General features: G+C 35.9%; 1 protein-coding gene across 1 annotated transcript in view; it reads left to right on the top strand.

The window, feature by feature from the left end:
• Positions 1-22,871, top strand: part of fab1 (1-phosphatidylinositol 3-phosphate 5-kinase fab1) — a 757,444-nt gene that overhangs the window by 195,990 nt on the left and 538,583 nt on the right. Inside the window, exon 11 of the mRNA XM_090401892.1 lies at positions 22,016-22,120. Coding sequence (XP_090258018.1) covers positions 22,016-22,120 — 105 coding nt within the window. The remainder of the gene's footprint in view (positions 1-22,015; positions 22,121-22,871) is intronic.

Here is a 22,871-nt window from a genome sequence, read left to right on the forward strand (position 1 = left end):
TTTATAAGCATATGAACCTTTGGCACAAATGCCTATATTTGGCACATCTTGTGAGTTACCATAGTTTCACTACTTAAAAAAAAAAAAGGCATTAACTGTATACAGGGATATATATATATATATATATATATATATATATATATATATATAAAAGACTAAAAGTACACATTTTTTGCATATTTGATATCAAAAATAAAACGAGTATACAGCTCTTTAGATAATAGATTTAAATGCAGTCTAGGACTATGAGGATTCTAAGAGATTTTCAGTCGAATTTGAGTTATTCAGTCCCATGTAGGGCTTTTTTCTTTCCTCCCAGAGAACACATTCAACTGATAGACATAGCAGAGTAGATATATGGGTTAACTCTCTTGTTATAACACAAATTAAGTTTATATGAAGCCAGTTTATTTTGATTATGACAGTTTTCTAAGCCTGACATTTGATAATTACTAAGAGATGATTATTATCCTTTCTTAATAATTTTCATCTGGACAGTTAATGGATTTTGACTGACAGTTGCTCATGTATTTACAGGCTTAAGGAAAAGTAGAGAAATGGAAGTAGCTAGTTCAACAGAATTGCATAATTGAAAATACCTATAGAAGAGTTATAAGGGGGGGGGGGTGAACAAAACATATGAGAAAGCAAGTGGAATGGGTCCATCAGAGAGGATTGCCCTCTTTTTGGATAGCATAAATTATTTTTAGGGTAGGAATATTTTTCTACACCACTTCAAACATGAGAGCAGTTTTCTAAGTAGGGCAGATTTGGGATACAGTGTAAGAAGTTGTAAGAAGTGAGAAGTAGTGTCTTCAGTGGAAACAAACATTTAGTATGTTTTTAAGTAGAGGAGAAGACTATGGAAGTGCTTATGCTAAGAAAGGCTATTAAATTGGTGGTTGTCCTTTCTATGTGGGAGTATGTCAAGGAGATCAGTGCTTTTAAGGTATTGATTATGTAAGAGCTTGTAGTTTGGAATATTTGAGTATTGCTAGCTTTGTCAATTGAAAAGAAAAAGAAATGCAGTGTACTCTGATCAGCAAAACTTTGAATAAGATTTGAGGTTAGCGAGAGAAATTCATTTATGAATAGAAGAAAGTGTGGATAAAAGTACAGCATTCTGAGATCTGCTTTGTCATTAGTAGGAGAATCTGAAGAAAGAATGGCCATTAACATATAAGGAATGATGAGAGAGGAAATTGAAAGTCCATTTGCAAAGGATGGACAATAGCCCATAAGAGGATAATTTGGAGTAGGTCTTTCTTCCCAGACCAAATCAAATGTCCCCGAAATGTCTAAAGCAACCATGTTAGTTTCATCAAACCTTTCCATAGCTTATGTCCTTAGATGAATGATGTTGGCATGGAGATCTGTAGATCATGCAAGCAAGGATCAAAGGTGTTGCAGTTAGTCTCCTTCCCTGTGGTTCAGGGACAGGGTCCAAGACTTGCTGTAGTGCTTATGTATTCCTTGATACATGAGTCCTTGTATTCCACTCTTGAGTGCAGTCATTGTTGCTGAGAGTGGGCATCTGTTTGTGATTCTGTGGCCCTTGTATTCTACTCCTGAGTGCATTCATTGCTTGCCAAGAGTGGGCATCTGTTTGTGACTCTGTGGCAGGTGAGGAGCTCTGGCACAGAAAACTAAACTCCTGCTGAGAATGAATACTTCTTCATCCTTTTGTTTAACAGGGCCTTCAACAAGCCCCACTCATCTCATGAAACCATAGAAACACCAACATAAAATCAGAATAAGAAGCAAACAAACATCAGAAGCTGCAATCAGAACACCACTTTTTTGATAATACAGGAACGTCCTCTTGTGAAATGTCACATTTCTTCATCCAGAAAAGTTTAGAAGGATCCCCAGAGTCCATAAAGACTCCATTTGGAGATATACTTCTTGTAGCATCAACTAAGTCACAGTCAGAAAAGTTACTTTGTGTGACATCTATTAGGGGAATAGCATTTCTAGTTATCCCTTCAAAATTTAAACTTTCCAGAGGCATAATATTGGAGTGGAATCTCCTCAGTGTACCAGATAAAGAGATTCTGCTCCAAAATGAAAGATCAGAAAGTGATAGTCATGAGCAGAATACTCATATTTAGGGATGGGCACCTGGTTCTCACCCAAAACATCACCCTTACATTCAACATACTAGAGCTACCATCTTTCAAAGCAGGCTATCCCATCTGACCAGTAAGGATCTACATCTCGAACACACTGTGCTGCTTTAAATGTCAGAAGTATGTTCATTCTCAAACTGCATGTCATGACTCTTCCATCTATGCCCGGTGCAGCATAAAAGACCACCATGAAAACAAAGATTGTAAGCACAAAACACCAAAATGCCCTAATTGTGAAGGAGACCATTCAGCTTACTCCTGAGTATGTCAAAGGTGGAAAGATGAGAAGGAGATCTAAAAAAATAAAAACAAATCAGCGTGTCGCTTAGCAGGAGACCAAGAAGCAATATAACACAAAAAGTGGAAGCAACATCTGGTAAACCCTCATTTGCCAAGAAGGTGGCTGTAAAAAAAAAAGTGTCAAATAGGGAATCCATACCTGTATGTCAATTCTGCCTTCTCACGATTAGAATATCTCTGAACAATATGACTTGCTTCCTTTGAGTGAATGAAGGAGACCAAATGGTATGGACTTGCTCCTGAGGACATGCCAAAGATGGTCCCACTACATGAAAATTTACTGATAAAAAAGATAATGGAATGTGCAACAAAGAAGTGAAAACCATGCCTCGGACCATGATGGACTATTTTCAGATGGCATGGATACCTCTGCTCACACTGAAGAAGATAAAATAATTCATGTACTTTGTGTTCTAGAGGGAGTACAATATGATGCAGCCATGGATATTTTCCTGATGAAAAAAAATTATCATTAGTGGCCATCTTCAATTCTCTAAAAATAAAAGAAAAATCCAAGGCTAATGAAAACAAAATTACTCAATACAGGAAGCCAGATAATACCTCTAAAAATAAATAAAGAAAACATTCCTACAATGGAATTATCCTGGATTCTCTCAAGCCATCAATGACATAAAGCCCCTCTTGTAGAAGTATAAACCAGTATACTTCTGTCTGCAGGAAACATACCTAAAACCAAGAGATTACCTGACATCACAAATCATTACGCATCCTTGTGGGCAACTATACATAGCAGCAGTTGCTATCCAACTTTCATTTGAAACCCTATTAATAGTGTATGCTGCATCTACAGTCTTTTTACCACAGATATTTCTCAGGATGATGTCATGTTGCTATTACTCCCCCTCCCCCCCCTGAATTTTTAACAGGAAATTTAAATGTGCCCAACACTCTTTGGGGTAGTTCTCAGACAAACATCAGAAGGAAGAGTTGTTGAGTTGTTGATTTTATTGTTGTATCAACAACAATAAAATCTCCCTCCTAAACACAGGAAGTGGCACAGTCTTCCATTTGCCTTCCTGAACATTAACTGCCATAGACATCTGTCTGCTCATCTTCCCTCCCTCCCTTTTCCTGCTCTTAAGTGGAACTGAACCTTGTGAGGTCTCCCTCCTCTTGGTTATATGGTTAGGAGAGAGAGCAGTTCCCACTCTGACATTGAAGACTCAGTTAGATAAGAAGTTCTTGATAAAAAAAGAGGAAGATTCCCTCTGAGACTAAAATTGGGGAATTGACGAGAACTCATTTGAGAGTAACTTTCATGTGATATCTGCTTTCCTGCATCAGCAACTATCCACTCCATCACTGATATCGTGATAGAAAATTGAGCAAGCTGACTGCCTCACCATCTCATCATTAGCAGAATTTTATTCTGCAGTGGTCAGCTCTTCTTCTATTAGCAGTGCAGTGAGTCATGTGACAGGGTGTATTACACAACTGCAATTCCTAAAACATCCAGTCGGTTTCTGTGTTTCCCTAAGCCATGGTGGCATGATGATTGCACAGCAGCCAAAGAAGGTTAGAAGAAAGTTTGGGGTTGTTTTACAAAGATACCCTACAACAACATGCCACATTGCTTTCACACATTCCTGAGCTCAAGCAAGACACAGCCAGTATCAGAGTCAAAATGAATCTTGGATCCAATATACATCCTCCATAACAAGAACACTAACACTAAAGAAATCTAGGACAAAATCTAGAAAATGATGGATAGATATACCACTCATCAGCTCTCTATCCTTGAACACAATGGTTTCACAGTTGCTGATCCAAAAGCAATTGCCAACATGTTTGGGAAGATTTTTGTTAAAACATCAGCAACACCTTCTTACTCCCGAATCCTTGCCCCCCCCCCCCCCCAAAAAAAAAGCAAAGCAGGAGAAACGACAAATCCATTTTTTTTCTAGACTGTTCACTAATGAAGAGATGAAATCTGCTTTGCTTAAATGCCATCCTACTGTTGTTGGACCAGCTGTTGAACCAAATGTTACAAGATGGTAAAACATCTGTCACCATCATCCATGGAATCGAATGTTGCACCTTTACAACATAGTTTTCTTTGCGAGTGCATTTCCAAATACCTGACAAAAGGCAATATTATTATTGCCTTTTGTAAGCCTGAGTAGGATCCAAAATCCCCAAAAACAAGTATCAGTATTCCTTGATATGGAAAAAGTATGATACTGCTTGGAGATTTGGAACATTTGAAAGACCTACATAATTTTTGTCTCAGAGGGAATCTTCCTCTTTTTATCAAGAACTTCTTATCTAACTGAATCTTCCATGTCAGAGTGGGAACCGCTCTCTCCTGACCATATAACCAAGAGGAGGGAGTCCCACATGTCACACTTTTTGCAATTGAGGTCAACTCGATAACAGAACTTCTGATAGTAATGTCTTCTGTGTGGATAACTTTGCTATCTTTTGTCATTCATATGAAGGTCACTACAGCAAGCCATTGACCATCTCTTAAAATGAGTGCCTGCAAATGAGTTCAGATTGTCACAGCAAGGCAGTTTGTGGGCATTTTTGCTGCATATGTGGTCTTCATTCTAATCCAGAACTCTGTCTAGGAGAAGCATTAATCCCAGTTGCACTAAAAGTAAAGCTCTTGGGGCTCATATTTGACAGCCAACTCGTTTCCTTCCCTTACATTTCAGTTATGTGACAAGCACCATGAAGCATTGAACATTCTATGCACTCTGTCTTCAACTTTTGGGGTGCTGACAGATGTTCTTTGCTTTGTTTGCACAGGATATATAAGATCAAAACTTGGGTCCCAGTTCTATGCTTCTGTCAGGGAGAGTACTCTGGGCTAGATCCAAGTCACCATCAAGCCATTAGGCTTTCATCTGGAACATTTTGAACATCACCTATTGCTAGCCTGTACGTGAGGGCAAATAAGCTCCCTTTGTCACTTTGATGTCAACAGAATCTGTTGACATCGTTATTCTGCTGTTTGTTGACAACAGAATTTTTCATCCATAGAAGACACCCAAACATACTTCCATTATTCATTTTAAAAATTTTATGGAATTTACAACTGTGTTAAAAAACTTTTTTATTATCCCGACACTTCAGTCTTCACATCAAGATCATCATCTGGAGCATATAAATATACAGGACAAGCTGAGTTACATCATTAACTGTAAGCTAGAGAAACAATGATTTGATCACATGTTATTCTACTGGCGTGACCTCTGGTGAAAAAAAAAAAAATTACATCAAGCTAATTTCTATTTTACGATGACAGGAATAAACATTCTTTCAGATGGTTTTCTTTCAGAAACAATTGGTGTCCTATTTTTAGTATTACAATTCTTATTTTTGATTTACAATACTGGATTTTCTATAGTCCTTTTTATATTTGTTCTTAGTGAGGAAGGTTCCGTGGATCGAATATATACCTTCCATATGTTTGGGATTTTTAGACCATCATTATTGTTCAAATTGGGGTGGTTGATAATAATCTCACAGGCTTCCTTGAATTTCCATTCATACCATGTTTTAGTGTGATGTAGGCAGCTAGTGGTTTTCCAGTCAATTCTGTGTAAGGTATTCAAGGGCATGATCAGAAAGGCCAGCTTCACCATAATTATTATATTTAATGTGTCATTTATGTTCCTTTCGTCTAATAGGAATTGTGTGTCCTGTTTCTCCTGTATATGGTATGTTGCAAGTACAATAAATCCGGTATACTCCAGGGTGGGCTAGTGGAGGGAGTGGGTCTTTGGATGAGTTGAGTAAGCTTTTGAATTTTGCAGGCAGTTTAAAGGTGGCTTTGAGGTTGTACTTTTGTAGTAATCTGTTTATTTTGTCTGATATTCCTTTAATGTAGGGAATGGTTATAGTTTTACTGTAGTCTGGTTTTTCTTTGTTTTTTATTGTAGTTTTGTAGAGAATTTTTTTGATAGTTCTTCAATGCTAATAGAATTGAATACTTTGATTTTGTGTTTGTGTGCACAGACAGTTCAGAATTAGAGGACCTAGTGGAAACTTCTGCCATCTTTCCAGACAGCATTCTATCTGCACAAATCCCACTAGAGTGTAACAGCTTGACAGCTGAGCTGTATGCAATAGGGCTTGCTATAACATTCGTCAGACTGCATCGCTATTAAAAGTGCACATGTTCAGATTCACAAAGTTCTCTTCGGGCAATAAAAAGCCTACAACTAAAAAAAAAACATCCATGCTCTCTCTCAAATTCAGCATTCCTCTTTTAATTATGAAAGCTATACTTAGATGTATACTTCTGTCGGATTCTGAGCCATGTTAGAATCAAAGGAAATGAGGCTGCAGATACTTAGCTGGGTCAGCTCGTTTCTCAAACATCCACCATTTGCCTGTATCATACAAAGATTCCAGCACATAATCAGACAAGAGCGTCTATCCCAGTAATAGTTATCTTGGAATAGAGAAATTAATAATAAGCTCTACCAATTGAAGTCTGAAATTAAATTATATCAGTCCAGTCTGCATAGGATTTGAACACAGGAAGTTGTTCTTTCTTGGTTCTGCAAAATCTTTTTATAGTCTTTTTACACACTCCTTGCTATTGATGGATGATGACATGCCTTTGTCTGAGTTTTGTTCTGCTGGACTATCCATCATGCGTATTTTAATTGATTGCCCTCATTTCACCAACCATTCATGCAGTCATTATTTTAGTCACTGTCATAATTTGTCTGAGCCCTTTATACACTCAGGCAGATTTTATTGGACTCATCAGTTATCATCTTGATTTTTAAATTTTTACAAATGCATTAATATTTGCCGTCTCATATAAATTATATACTTATTAATTTAACTTATTATATATATGCTTTGCCAGCTTGGTTGGCCGAATAGTTAGCGTATCTGCTCTCCAGCCAAGAGGCTGTGAGTTCGAATCCCACATAGGCATGGATGTTTGTGATTGTCTTTTCACCTTCATATATTCATTCATCCTGTCCTGTCAGGTGTCTTCTCCCTCCAGGAGATTGACTACCATGTGTCTCCACCATGTCCTATTCTGCACCTCTCTGCTGCATTCCTCATATGAGAGATAGGTCCAGTCTTCTATATTTTTCATCCACTCCAGTCTTTGTCTTCCTCTCTTTCTCTTTCCCTCAACAGTTCCTTCGAGAAGTGTCCTTTGTAGGCAGTTATGTCTCAATATGTCCAAAATATCTGACTTTTCTCTTTTTAATTTCTTTAATCAAGCTCCTGTTTACATCTGCCATCTCTAGTACCTCTTCATTTGTCTTTTTGTCTTTCCATGATATTCTCATAATTCTTCGCAGCATCCATATTTCAAAGGCCTCCAGTTTTTTCACACTCAGATTAGAGAGTGTCCATGTCTCTACTCCATATAATAATGTAAACCATATGTAGCATTTAGAGATTCTTAGTCTAGTCTTGTTTTCAGATTTAATTCTATTCTCTAGATGTTAGTAGATTTTTCATACTGTTGAAAGTTGACCTTGCAATTTCAATCCTTTTTCTAATTTCATCTTCTGTCCTGCCATTCTCTGTGATCAAGTGTCCGAGGTACATGTATTTTTGCACCTGTTCTAATTTATTTCCTTTTATATTGATGCACATTTTTGGTATTTTCTTTTCTCTTGAAATTATCATGATTTTTGTCTTTTTAAAGTTGAAACTGAGGCCATACTGTTCGCTATACTTGAGTGTTTCATCTATAAGAGTTTTGAGGTCATATTTGTTTTCAGCTAGAAGAACCGTGTCATCTGCATAGCTTAGGTTATTAATATTTCTGTCCCTTACAGTGATTCATTTGATGTTACTAATTTTATTAAATATTTCTTCTGTGTACAGGTTAAAGAGAATCAGAGAAAAGACACAGCCTTGTCTCACACCTTTGTGAACTGGGAATTCTTCTGAGGTCTCTCTATTTATTCTCAAAGATGCAGTCTGTTCCCAGTAAAGATTAGTTAATTAGCCTAATGTCTTTTCCATCCATGCCTATTCTTGAAAGGATTTCAATTAATTGTTCATGTTGGACATTGTCGAATGCCTTTTTGTAATCTATGAAGCAGAGGTACACACATCTTTTTGTTTTTCTAGATATCTTTTTATGATGGTTCAGACGTTGAAAATACCTTCTCTTGTACCTACATTTTCCTTGAAGCCACTTTGTGTATCATTTATTTCTGTGTTTATTTTTCTTTTATTTCTTTCAAGAATAACGTATAAGAGGACTTTTGATACTTGACTGATGAGGCTGATTGTCCTGAACTCTTCACATCTCGTAGCTTTTTTTTTTGGGAATTGGAACGAAAATTGAGTGATTAATATCTTAGGGTAGAAATCCAGTCTCGTATATTTTATTGCATAATTTTGTTAGATTTTTTTATTGCATACTTTGTTGTTCATATAATTTCCTTGTGTATTCAATCCATCTTTCCATGATTTCTTTTTTATCTATTAGAATATGGTCTCTAATGACCCTTGCATGGTTTGCTGTATTTGTCCTGCTTGTCATTTCTCTGATCTTTTCATGCATTTCTCTGCTTCTGTGTTTTCTATCAAGGTTTTCTATATCTATACATTTATATTTAATCCATTCTTATTTGGCTTTCCTGCATTCTTTTTTTGTTTCTTTCTTCATGCTTTTATATTCAGGTTTGTTCTTTAACTTTTTTCTTTGTTCCATCAACATCAGTATTTTTTCATTCATCCAAGGTTTATTCCTTTTCCTTTTTAATTGTGGGAGTGGATTTTTGAATGATATAATCACGTAATCATAAGAAAGATATTTATTTAACCAAATATTTCGGTCTGGAAATAGTGGATTTTTGGCTGCTTCATTGTTGCTGTTCTTGAATGTTTGCCAGTTCATGTTAATTTCATCAATTGGTGTTCTATTTTCAGTGTGAGTTGTGGTGTCAGACTTGTTAAGGGATTTTGTGAATTCTTTTATAAAGCAGTCTTTAACTTCTTGGTTGTTAAGTGAGTCTGAATTATGAGTTTCTCTTATGAATGGTTGGCTTGGTATCTTAAGTTTTATTTTGATTTTTGCAATCACTGGGTTGTGGTCTGATCCTATGTCTGCTCTAGGATATGTTTTTGTTTGTGTTATTGCATTTCGGAATCTTTTGCTTATTATTATATAGTCAATTTGGTTTCTATAGATGTCCCCAGGGCTTTTCCAGGTATATAGTCTTCTGGGAGGATGTTTAAACAGTGTATTGGCAATTATTAGGTCATTGGTTTCACAGAATTGAATTAATCTTTCACCTCTTTCATTTCTGATTCCAGGCCCTTGGTTTCCCATGCAAAATGAGATTTTTTCTGAGCCCACTTTTGCATTTAGGTTGCCCATTATTATAATAACATCATCTGACTTAGCACTGGAGATTGCAGTTTGGATGGCTTCATAAAATTGTTCCAACTCTTCATCTAGGTGATCTTGGGTTGGTGCATATGCTTGGATAATATACAGGTTGAATGGTTGTGCAGTTATTTTGGCTGTTATGATTCTGTCATTTATGGGCCAATATCCCTGTAGAGATTTTGTGATTCTATTATTACAAGCGCTACTCCATTAAGGTGTAGGTCACTGCCAGAGTAGATTATAGTGTGATTTTTTCTTATTATTATGCCTGTATCTGTTCATCTCACTTCACTGATACCTGCAATATCGGCCTTCATCACTTCTAATTCCTGGAGTAGGTTATCTAATTTGCCTGCCTTGTAGAATGTTCTGACGTTCCATGTTACTATTTTCAAGAGATTGCTCCTGGTTTTCAGACAAGGGACATCTGAGAATATCCTCCCTGGAGGGTTTGAGATATTATCTTCATACACTACTTTAGTAGTTTTTTTCTTACAATTCCCAGTTTCAAGCTCTTCTTCCCTGTAGCTATAAGAGCTGATGGTTGCAGGGATCTCAACCACATCTCTAACTTCATATTGTGACATAGTGTGTTTCATGGTTGACAATGGATAAATATGTGGTGAGGCTCCGATCTCTTCCACGACGGCTGGCCACAAGTCCCTTAGATGTCAGGAGCATGTCCTCGATGTGCCGCACATCTTGCTGTTATGCCATTGATCAGTCAGTGTTGATTCTTCTACCATCTTGGCTATTCCAAACTTCGTGCACATAAAGGGTGACATCCCCTATTTACAGCATTCTATATTGCTGATGCCCTCACTTAGTTTAGTCCGCCAGCCGAGGCGGTTTACCAGGGTGTGGCCGCTGGTGTGCACTACCAACTTCTTGGAGACATAAGTGAGAATTGAGTGTATGTGAAGACCAGAGCCCAACATCCTGACCCTGAGATCAGCTGCTGACATCGATACTAAGGTGCTACCTCTCCATACACCCCATATTCATTCATACAAGTGTATAAACACTCTCCCAAGATGGAGTGGATCACCATAGGATAAGCAGACCCCACCCACCCACAATGGGAGAGGCCTTTACTCCAGCATTGGGGAAGTTGCAGGTTAAAATTCATTCATTCATTTATGCTTTTAAACAACACTTTTATTTTATGAATTTTAATAATTTTTTTATACTTGTTTTTACATATGTTGTAAACCCATTTATATTTGTTTTTCCACACTGAATTTTATTTGTTTAGGTTGTTTTTACTTATTTATAACATGTGTTCTGGTATAGTATGACCATAGATGTCCTTGTATCATTAAATCAAAAAATAAATAAATAAAATAAAAATAAACAAAGAAATCCTTATTCAAGCAGTAATTGTGGACAAGGCAAAGTCTGTATTTAATGTAGTAAATGAAAAAGCTGGTGGAAAAGAGTCATTTGTGTTAGCAAGGGTTGTTTTTTCCCATTTCAAAAATTAGACAGAAATTTTAATATATTATACTATGTTGGAGGAGAGGAGGTAAAAGGCCAAACAGACATCCTTGTTGCGGTTCGTAACTAAGAAGGACAATTAGCCTGTCGATCCAGGTTACCATAAACCAGGCCCTTCTGATTAAGGCTTCTCCATTATGCCATTATACAGTATTTTTACTGTAATTTATTGTCTTTGACTTATTGTCTTATGGTATATATTTACTTTAACTTATTGTCTTATGGTATATATAACCTTATTTATGTAAAATAATTATAAAATAACTATAATTCTTTATAAAATTCCAAAATTATTAACCATGTAAAGGTTGCTTTTCATACTGACGGAATCAATCTCATTTAAATATATCATTTTACCTCAGTTTATGAATGATTCACTTTATGAACAGTGGGCTTGGAACTGACCCCCCCCCTTTTGTGTTGAGTCAGAGCAGATCAAATACAGGCAATTCTATGTGTGTTATTCTCTGACATGAGATGTCAGATTATATATATATATATATATAACTTGTATCCCAAACCTGTATATACAGGATGGCCATAATAAAAGAGGAGGTGTTTGTTGGGATTAATTAAATAGTAATGGCTAGAAGAGACACAGCAAATCAATTTTCATGTTCGTATAACTTCCAGATGTGGTTCAATATGTCCTCCTTTCAGATGTTCTAAGAACTGCATTCTGTGAATGACATTTTTTACGTGGAACACAAGAGAGATCTTCATTGATTTGCCTCACATGCTGAGTTATTCTATCTTTTGAGGTTGCTAAATCAGGAACATGTCTTTCATACACCACACGTTTCAGATTGCCCCACAACCAAAAGTCTCAGTGGTTGAGATCAGGTGTGTGGTAGCCATGCTGTGGGAAATGCACAACTAATCACTCTGTGTTCTGTGAAGTATTTTCATAACATTCACTGTACTGGCAATCCAATGTGAGGTGGTGCTGCATCCTGCATGAATATGGTAGAGTCAAGTTATCTTCGCTGCTGCAATTGTGAAACAACAAAGTTGCACAGCATCTCTCTATACTTAATGACAGACAGTAAATGTTACTAGTCCTGTTGGGTGAAGCTCTTCAAAACGTATGGACTGCTAATAAATGATGTAGTGAAACTACACCACACTGTGACTTTTGGTGAGTGTAAAGAGGTCTGATGGAAAACATGAGGATTATTCACAGCCTAAATGAGGCAGTTGTATGAGTTAACACTACCGTTCAGATGAAAATGTGCCTCATCACTCTACAAGATCTTCCACAGCCATGTATCCTACATTTCCATTCAAGCTAAGAACGTGATGGTAAACTGCTATCATTTGACTGCATGGTGATGCAGTCAAATTCCTGCATTGCCATGAAGCAAAGCTTGGGTATGGGAGATCGTGTAGGGGAAAAACCACAGCATTTGATGCAGGATTTTCCACACATTTGAGTATGACATGTCCAGTTGCCTTGATATTGCCCAAGCACTGCTGGACCCTTCTGCATTATTCAGTGTTCCATGACAGCAGTTGCAACTTTATCAACTTGTTGAGGAATTATCTGTTTGTACCCTCATCCTGGCCTCACTGCTAAAGATCTGCTATCTATTTTCAAAATCATAAAATCATTTTTCTAAGATTTGTTATTGTCATTGGACCTTAGCATGACATTAGTGTTACTGCATTGTCAATAATTCTTTTAGATAAACTTATGCATTGATTATACATAGCTTTTAATTTTTCAGGAAATGACAACATATACGCATATCAACTTAGAACACATTTTTCTTATTTCTGCATCTTGAAACCATACTTTTATAATGAATTGTATTAAGTTATCCTTTATATCGCAATTTAATTTTCCAAGTCTCATTTACACTGTGACTCACAAATTTTCTATTGTCAGAAAAGTTTCCTGGCTAAGGAAGCAATTGGATTTTTGTGATTTTTGAGTTCTTTCACTTTTTTTTTTTTTTTTTTTTTTTTTTTGAGGTGTGGCATGGAGCAAGATCCTGTTGTAAGATGAGGTCTTTGTCTTTCTGGATCTGTGGGACCACTCTTTTCTCCAACATTTTTATGTATTGGTCACTTTTCATCTTACCATCAACAGGCACAAGTGAATTCTGGGATTGTGTAAAACAACCGCAGAACATCTTTTTAGGTGGGTGGGAGAAGTCTTCTCAGCCACTGATTTGCAAACATAGGGTACTCACTTTACTTGGGCAAAGAAATGGCTCTTATCTGAGAATATGACTTACTTCCACTTTTCAACAGTCCAATCTTTGTACACTTTTGCCCACTGGAGCCTCATTTCTGCATAGCCTTTGTCATCAGTTGTTTTTTTCTTTCTTGGTCTGTGGGCAGTCCTCCCTGCTTCTTGTATTCTTTGATGATCTGTCATGCCAGAAACATTAATCTCACTAATTAATCTGCTGTAGACTTAAACAGAGAAGACAACAGTCTCTGTTTAAGTCTACAGCAGAGAATCTTGGATTCATTTTGCTTTTCTTAACTAGTAAACAACCTTGAGTAAGTGTAGTTTTCCTTTTTCACCCACATTTTTATTTTCTGCCAGGAGAAAAGGTACCAAACCAACACCACACTCATTGGCAATTTGTCTTTGAGTCAAAGACAAATGTGTGCTGAGTAAGAGTACATATTTTTTCCTGCTTTCTTGGAGATACATCCATTTTATACCTACACAAAATGAATGAAACATTATGAATTTCAGCTTGTTTACACTATTAAAAATGCTCAACACTATTAATAAATGAAACAAAAGTGAACTGAAACCAAACCTAAACCAAAAGCTTGAAAAAAATTTGGCTTGTTTGGATTAATTTGTTTGCTTCTGTGTGTGTGTGTGTGTGTGTGTGTACACACACACACACCACACACACACACGGGCAGTCCCTGGGTTACGGACGAGATACGTTCCTGAGATGTCTTTAGGTTGGATTTGTATGTAACTTGGATCCCTGATGAACAGCGCATATATGGTAATAATAATAATGACAATACTATAATGACTCATATGTGGCAATAAATAATACAGTGTAATACTTTAAATAATAATAATAATAATTTTTTTTTCCCAATAGAATAAGTTTGTCATTTATATATAAATATATAGAATATTTACAAATATATAATTCATATTAAGTACAAATATATAAACATATATAATTATAATAAGAATTCTGCATTTTTTTGCAATTTCACTAATGTATTTACAATGAAATATTTTTAGAGTACGTATGTTGATTTATAAAATGTTTACACAATTACAATAATCATCTTTAGTGACATTCCAACTTGTAAATTTTACAAAATTCAGCATTCAGTGCTGCATATGTGATCCTTTTTCTACATTGCATTTGAATTAAAATTTTGATAATAATACTTTTTTGCATCTATATTTACAACACGTGTTCTTCTAATATTAATGAAGATTGCACAGAATATTTGGATAATGGATAATAATAATAATATGATAATGCCTCAGATAAATTACATACATATATTAATAGTAATAATAATAATAATTTATATATATATATATATATATATATATAATATTTATAATACATTACATGGATACAATTGTTCATAACAGATACGTGCACGTTCATAGTATTTTTTAAATAATAATAATTGTCTACAACGTATGTTATTATAATATTAACATTGGTGATTATTACAGACATTTTTGCATGTTTACACATTATATAAAATAACAATTTTTCTATTTTCATTGTACAGAGTATTTACATATTTACAATTAATGTATATTACACTGATGCGCTGTACAATATTCTGTATGCAGTTTAAGGCACTTTATTTCTTTTCGATATTTATTTTTCTTTGGATACAAATTCATATACTACCTTTTTTTTTATATCAGTATCTTCATTATTATTATACGCTTCTAGTAGCAAGGCTTATACGTTCATACATAACTGGTAATTAGCTTATGGAATTAACAACATATAAAGGATATTAATTAAAGGCAACTTTAATGAATAACTTCAATATTTTAGCAACGTCACGTTGCCAAAATATTGGGAGAGGAGAAGTGATTTCTCTAATAATGGTTCGGTATCATCTATAAGATACTTTGAAGTGTCGCTCTACCAAAGACCAACCACTTTCCCTAGACCTACCTGCAAATTGTCCTACTTTGGCCAAACAGGCAGGACAGCAAATATCAGGATTTTAGAACACAATGACTACATCCGGTTTCACCAGTACGGCCACTCTGGGCTGGCAGACCATGCCTTAGATACCTGCCATAGAATTCGTTGGAAGAAAACTAAAATAATGCACCACAGCAAGTTCAAGTACGAAAGATTATTCAAGGAATCATCAGCAGCTCTAAAAAAAAAAAACATTCCAAACCTCAACAAATTTGGGTGCATGAAACTACCCCAAATTTGGGAGACTTACATTATGAGAACTTCAGCCCAACAGCCAAGACAATCTAATTAGCCTGCCAGTGGGCACCATTAGGACTTTAGGAACAGTATTAGTTTCTGGCCTTCTTCCTCATTTGCTTTTGTTAGTGCCTGCATGCACATACCATATTTTTATGTTCCTGAAGATGGCAACATGATGTTGTCGAAATATCGAAGTTATTCATTAAAGTTGCCTTTAATTAATATCCTTTATATACGTTGTTAATTCTGTAAGCTAATTACCAGTTATTATACACTGTACTGACTGTTTTGTTGCATAATTTGCAGTCTTTGATTATGAGGATTACGTGTAGATGAATGAGGCAGATTAATCCCACCTACTTTGAAGCTCTGATTAGCTTTTATGAAGAGAGTGAGATTAGCCTTCACTATTTATGTTGTTGTTACTGTTTATGGATGGGATGTAGGCATTGGATGCTGGTGATTTGTGATGTGTATATTAGTGTTAATCGTATATTAACTTTGTTGGTATATTTTCCAGAGTTCGTGTTTTAATGTTCTGTAGTTAGTTGTCTATGTGTTTTAAATTTCTTGGTAGGTTGTTGAATAGCTTGGGTATCTGATGTGATCTCACAAAAGAACTGTATGAGTTGTTGAAGGGTGTAGGGATGTAGAGAGTTGTTGTGGGTCGTGTTATACGATATGTGTCTCTGTTGTTTTGATAGGTGATGTTGAAGTAATTCCTTAGTAATATTAAGTAGTGGTTCAGATTTTTAATGCTCAAGATTCTGTGTAGCGCAATGTGCTGGTCGGATATTGGCTGTTGTGTATAGGATGTTCAAATCACTGTTGACACAATTTTTCTATGTAATATTTCTAGTTTTGTTAGGTGGCTGTTTGATGTGTTTTTATAGACTCTTATACTGTATCTGAGTAGGGATTTGCAGATACCGTGATAGGAGTTTTTTGTATATTAGATGGAATAATGTCTTTTACTTGGAAGAGTTTTGCTGCGATGATGCGGAGTCTGGTATGTAGGTATTCTATATGTTTTGTCCATTTGAGGTGGCAATCTATGTAAAGACCAAGGTATATTTTGCATGTGTTACAGGTTTGATTTCGGGACATTGGCAGGTTTTTTTTGTTGTTAATGCAGCAGTATCTGTGACAGTGTATCGATAGTGGTGCGGGGCGTTTCTCAGGTTGTGTATTATTAGCATCTGTGTTTTCGTCCCATTGATTACAATTGCATTTTAGTAGAAGTATGTCGTGATTTCATTTAGGTCTTGTTGTGCTTTGGAGAGAGCCATGTCGATGTCTGTGTGGATTGCTAGTAATGCGGTGTCATCTATTGAAATATTTGACTTCTTATGGCCAGGTTATGAACATCGTTAATGTATATGTTGAATAGAGTGGGTGATAATATGGTGCTTTGAGGGACACCGTGTTTTATTTGTATACCCCCGGCTGTGACGTACCTATTTTTGTTACTTGTGTTCTGTTTGTGAGATAGTCCCTGACCAGTGTTCCTCTTATACCTATTGAGCATAGTTTGGTGAGTAGTACGTCATGTTCAAGTGTATCAAATGATTTGGTTAAGTCAAGCAGTATAAGGACGGCATACTTGTTTTTCTCGAGAGCTTTGTTTATTGCGTCAGCGATGTCTTCTAATAAAGTAATGGTGCTTTTTGTTTTCTGAAAGCCATGTTGGTTTTGTGAGATGATGTTGTACTTCTGTAAATAGTTCTGTAGTCTGGTGTGTGTTATTTTTTCTAGAATTTTTGAAATGACTGGTAGGGTAGTTATTGGTCTGTAGTTCTCAGTGTTGTTTCTTTTACCATGTTTCTTAATTGGGGTAATTATTGCAGTTTTTAGTTGTTGTGAAATGATGCTAGTGTCGAATATTATGTTCACGAGTCTCAAAATGTTAATTATTGATAATGCATATGTGGATGGGAGCCTATACGTTGATATGATCAATGCATGATGTGTTAGTGAATTGTTGAGTATTTCTTCTCTTGTTGGGGAGTTAATGGTAGGGTTTATGTTGTACTGACTTAGTATATCAAGTTATGTGTTAATAATAATACCCCTGTACTGTAATAGTAAGTTACAGAAAATATTGTGCTCTTTCTTTTAATTCAAACAAGCAGAACATATGCTTTCATTGGAGCACTACTTTTCACATATTACGTTATTCTCACTTTATCCTTTATAATTGTTCCGATAGTCGAGCGACTGAAGCCTAATGCTTTCCCAATGAATGATGGTGTCTGGCCTCTCTCTGAATGCTTAGTTATTTCTACTTTTGTTTCCATTGTAATCAGCTTTCTCTTCACTGCAGACTCACCTGGACTTGCAGTGGACTTTTGCTTTGGAGGCATGGTCATAAGGGTAATCACACTCACAAAATCAAATTAAAAAAATTTATGATGAAAGTGATGCTGTGTGTAAACGGCCATATAAACAATGAGACTAGCTGCTAGCATAAAGATCCTGCACCAAAAACTTCTTATGCCATGCAGGTTTTACATGTGCAGAAGAAACTAGTTCCTGAATTATTAATTTAATTATTAAGTATTCTTATGGGGAGCCTTGGGAGTCCATTCATAAGTACAGAATGGCGTAAGTTGGATCATCTGTAACCCGGCGACCACCTATATACAGGGTGTTCGGGATAAATTTGACATATTTATAATTAATTATATTTTTCCGTAAGTTACATGTATTAACACACACTTCTCTTCATTTAAAAGTTTGGACCCTTCTTCATTCATATACAAGATGTCAGAAAGGATGGATAGCTGGAACCCACCTGAATCATGGAAGAGAATAACTTGTATCATGATGATTCGTGCCCGCCATCAAAATAAGGATATTACGACTGCTGCCCAATGCTCCCTGAATACAGTAAAAACAATCAGGCATGAACTAGAGACTTGCAATGGTGACTACGAGGATGTAGCAAGAAGAAAGATCCCTAGCAGACGATCTGATTGCGTTCGTACAGCAGAATTCCTCGCAAATCTGCAGGAACAGGTGTTGAAGAACCCTGGCATTGGAATTCGGGCTTTGTTCGTGGAGTTGCTAACTGTAGTCAAGCCCTGGATAACAAGGGTAGCCAATGGTAGGCCGTATGTATGGCAGCAGGATTCGGCCCCTTGCCACACCTCTGGGAAAAGTCAAAAATGGTTGTCTGAAAATTTCTACGACTTCACCAGTCCAAATGTTTGGCCTCCAAACTCCCCAGACCTTAACCCCATGGATTATTTTGTATGGGGCGCAGTTGAAAAAGACACCAATCGCACTTCCAGTAATACAAAAGCCCAGTTAATGGATAAAATTAAAACAGTTTTTGCGGCCCTTCCCAGGGAGACTGTAGCATCAGCTTGTTCGAGGTTCCGAAGCAGAATTGAAGCTGTGATCGATGCTAATGGTGGTTATTTTGAGTAAATCTTGTTGATAGTATTGTAATTAACTCTGCCTGTAATGTTTTTTTGTCAATTCATTAAATTTAATAGATACAAAGAAGATTTTCTTTTTCCTTATGAAACTGTCAAATTTATCCCGAACACCCTGTATATGTACACTATCTATGTGATGAAAGGAATTGTGTGAAGTGTAATTTTTTGTTGTTGAACTGAACAGTTGTTGGAATCACAGCCAAGGTTGCATTAAAAATAACAGGCCTGGATTTAAATGGCTGTAAATGATACCACACGTTGTCATCATTTGCATTATTGTGAAGGACGTAACTTTTGACAAAGTAGATGTGGAAAGTTCTTTTTTTAAAAAATTCATTATTGATTTTTTTTAAGATGGAGGTGTTATTGCAGATTTGATTTTTTTGGTTGGATATTTGATTTTTATGTTTTTTTATGGGAGATTTTTGAATCTGTAGTGAAACTGTATTTCATTGTGTTCTCCTTCATTGATTTTAAAAAGAGTTGTGTAAAGTAGAAACATGCAGTGGGTGAGTAGTTAACGATTTGTAGACATGCTGCTCACATAGTGGGAACCCATACTCCTGTCTATGCATGACCTTGACAGCATTCCCCTGCATACCACCATATTCAGACTTCCTGTTGTCACATTTGGGCTGAGTAAGTAGCAGCACAGTTATGTCCTAGCTGATTGGAAAGCTGCATGATTTGTTGGTTTGGGCCTGTGTACTATCAAGCAGCAAAATTGTTTTACTGCTCTTTCTCCTTAAATGAGAAAAGGGGAAAATCTAAATTACTACAGTGCATTTGACATGTCTCTGACAGGTAAATTGGGGTGACAGAGAAAACCTTACTGTGGAGACCAAATGCTGACTGATGAAAGTCATTTACTAGGAAAAGTTGGAATTTCCTCCAGCTGCAGAAGATATGCTTTTGCTGCAGCATGCCAGATTCATCAGAATCCCTTTTGTGGAAAAGAGGGTACACCACAAAAAGGTGGAGTTAGGCTGGTTGGAAAGGCTATATAATGTACATCATCATCCCTTTAATAACCTGAGGTTAAGGATTGGGATAAATTTACATTGGGACAAAGTATCTGACTTGTAATTTATTTGAAGACAGTGAAAACCATTTTTCATCCTGGTTTAAAATGTCATAAGTAAGCCAACTTTACTGAGAATTTCAACTATTATTTTTTTTTTAAATATATCATTGAAATGCACTATCTGTTTCAAAAATATCTTGATGCTTACTTGTCTCGACTCTCACTCTAATATGTAAAGCATATGGAATTGGTCCAACCTTTGCCTCTATAACAGCCATCAATCTTCTGGGAAAGTTTCCACTAGATTTTGATATATTAGTGTGGCAATTATCTTCCATTCTTCTAGAATAGCATTAGTGAGGTCAGTCACTGATGTTGGGCAGTTTGGCTGGCTCATGATCAGTGTTCCAATTCATCCCATATGTGTGGGGTTGAGATCAGGTCTCTGTGTAGGCCAGTAAGTTTTTCAATACCCTATCTTATCAAACCATTCTGCACAGATTTCAATTTGTGTCCCTGTCCACAAATCGAGGTCTGCGCAGAAAATATAGGAAAGGGTCTTTACCGAACTGTTGCCATAAAGTTGGAATTTTATTGTCTTCCAGCAGAATTTTCTAGAATGTCATTATAGGCAACAGTGTTAAAATTCCTCATCATTGGAACTAGGGGACCAAACCATGAAAAACAGCCCCAGATCATGATGCCTCCTCTACCAAACTTCACAGTTGGCACTTCACATATGAGCAGGTGTCATTCTGCTGGCATCCACTAAGCACAGACTCATCCATTGGACTTCTAGATGGCAATGTGCGATTCATCACTCGAGAGAACTTATTTCCACTGCTCCGAAGTTCAATACAGCTTGTTTTACACTATTTCATCTAGCACTTGGCATTGTTCCTGTCGATGTTAGACTTGTACATGGCCATGGAAACCCATGTTCTTCAGCTTCCAACAAGCAGTTGCAGTGCTGACATTGCTTGCAGAGGCATTTCAGAACTTGGTAGCAAGTGAGGACAGGCAATTTTTTTTCATGGCACATACTTCAGCATTTGACAGTCCTGCTCTTGTGATTTTTGTAGCCTACGGGGTCATGATTGTGCTGTTGTTGCTACTAGCTATTTTCATTTCACAATAACATCACTTAAGGCAGAAATTTCCTGAACTGAATTGTCACAAAGGGGCATCCTATGATAGTGCTTTGTTGAAAGTCACCAAGTTCTTCTACAGACCATTTTATTGTTAATATTTGTCTACAAAGATTACAAGACCATGTACTTCCTTTTATACCTGTATGAGCATGGTTGCGATGCATGTAGTCATATCCATTACTACTACAAAGGGATGTTTTTGGCTAGATAGTGTAGATTGCAATAAGTTTATGATTTTGATCATTTATTCATTTATACAATAAGATTTGTGATTATAACCATAACTAAGAAAAGTAACCATACTATTAAATTCTCATTCAAGAAAAACAAATGAGATGCAATTTGCAATTTTATGGAATTAGATATCACTCTCTGTAAAGAGAACGGAGACCATTTATCAAGTTATTATTAATGTTCACTCACTTGTTATGCAGTCGAATTTAGACTGGTTGCTTATAGATAAATTTTTGTGGAGAAAGATTGCTCTGCCAAAAAAAAATAAAAATAAATAAATTAATTAATTAATATAACTATTAACACTGGCCCTACTTTGTTAATGTCACCTACATGATTTTTCTTAAAGATTTGAATTATTACTTGATTTTCGCATTTCTTCCTGGACAACTTTTAGAACTTGTAAATTATTATTGTTATTGTTTCTGATATCTAAATTTAGTTGTTTTTATTTTATTTACAAAGCATTAGATTCAGTAAAAGACTTCAAAACAAATTCAACAGATCTGAATGCCATCCAGGACATCAGAGAAAATGCAAACCCATCTACAGCTGGAGACTTTCTAAAAGGTAAAGAGGAAGGAAGGAATCCTTCTACTGTTATCTTGCTGCACATCAAAGTGTGCAGCAAGATAACAGTATTAATTATACAATTAATTATATAATTGTATTAATGATTCTATAGTATATCCTAAGCTTATATTTTTGAGCACTCTCTCAAAACTAAGATATCTAGTGGTACTTTTTTTTTTTTTTTAACTTTAAATAAACATGATCTGGAAGAAGTAACAAATCAGATTTTCTTGAGTGAATATCATAGTTTAATTCACATACATTGTAAAATCCATGTTTATAGCAAATGCTGAAAAAGCTGACATTGAGACCAAAATTCTAATACCATAATTTAAAAATTATTCGATCTGACTCCTAAAAGATTTTGGCAAATCAGCTAAAATGTAAAGAAAGAACATTAAAAAAATAAATAAATAAATATCCTCATTATGCAGATTTAAACTTACATTAAGCTAGCTGTGTAAACATTTTGCAAACATATAAACCCATTCGATAAGCCAATATGTGGCAAATCTAACAACAGTCATCATATGAGTTGCCGTGGGATATGTTAATTGTAGATTTATTGCATGAAGATACTGTGTAATTTTTTAGATTGAGTGTTGTTGTGTGATATTTTTGATTGGAATGCAGTGTTTTATTAAATATTTTAGACAGTATTATTTTAAATTCTTTGTTTCTTGTTTAGTTCTGGAACAAAGTGGTGGCGAAAGGGAGATCTTTGTGTAGTTCGACACGAAAGACAAGT

The sequence above is a fragment of the Typopeltis vanoorti genome, chromosome 12 (genome assembly GCF_054136105.1).
Source record: "Typopeltis vanoorti isolate ZY-2024b chromosome 12, IOZ_Tvanoo_1.0, whole genome shotgun sequence".
Classification (NCBI taxonomy): Eukaryota; Metazoa; Arthropoda; class Arachnida; order Uropygi; family Thelyphonidae; genus Typopeltis; species Typopeltis vanoorti.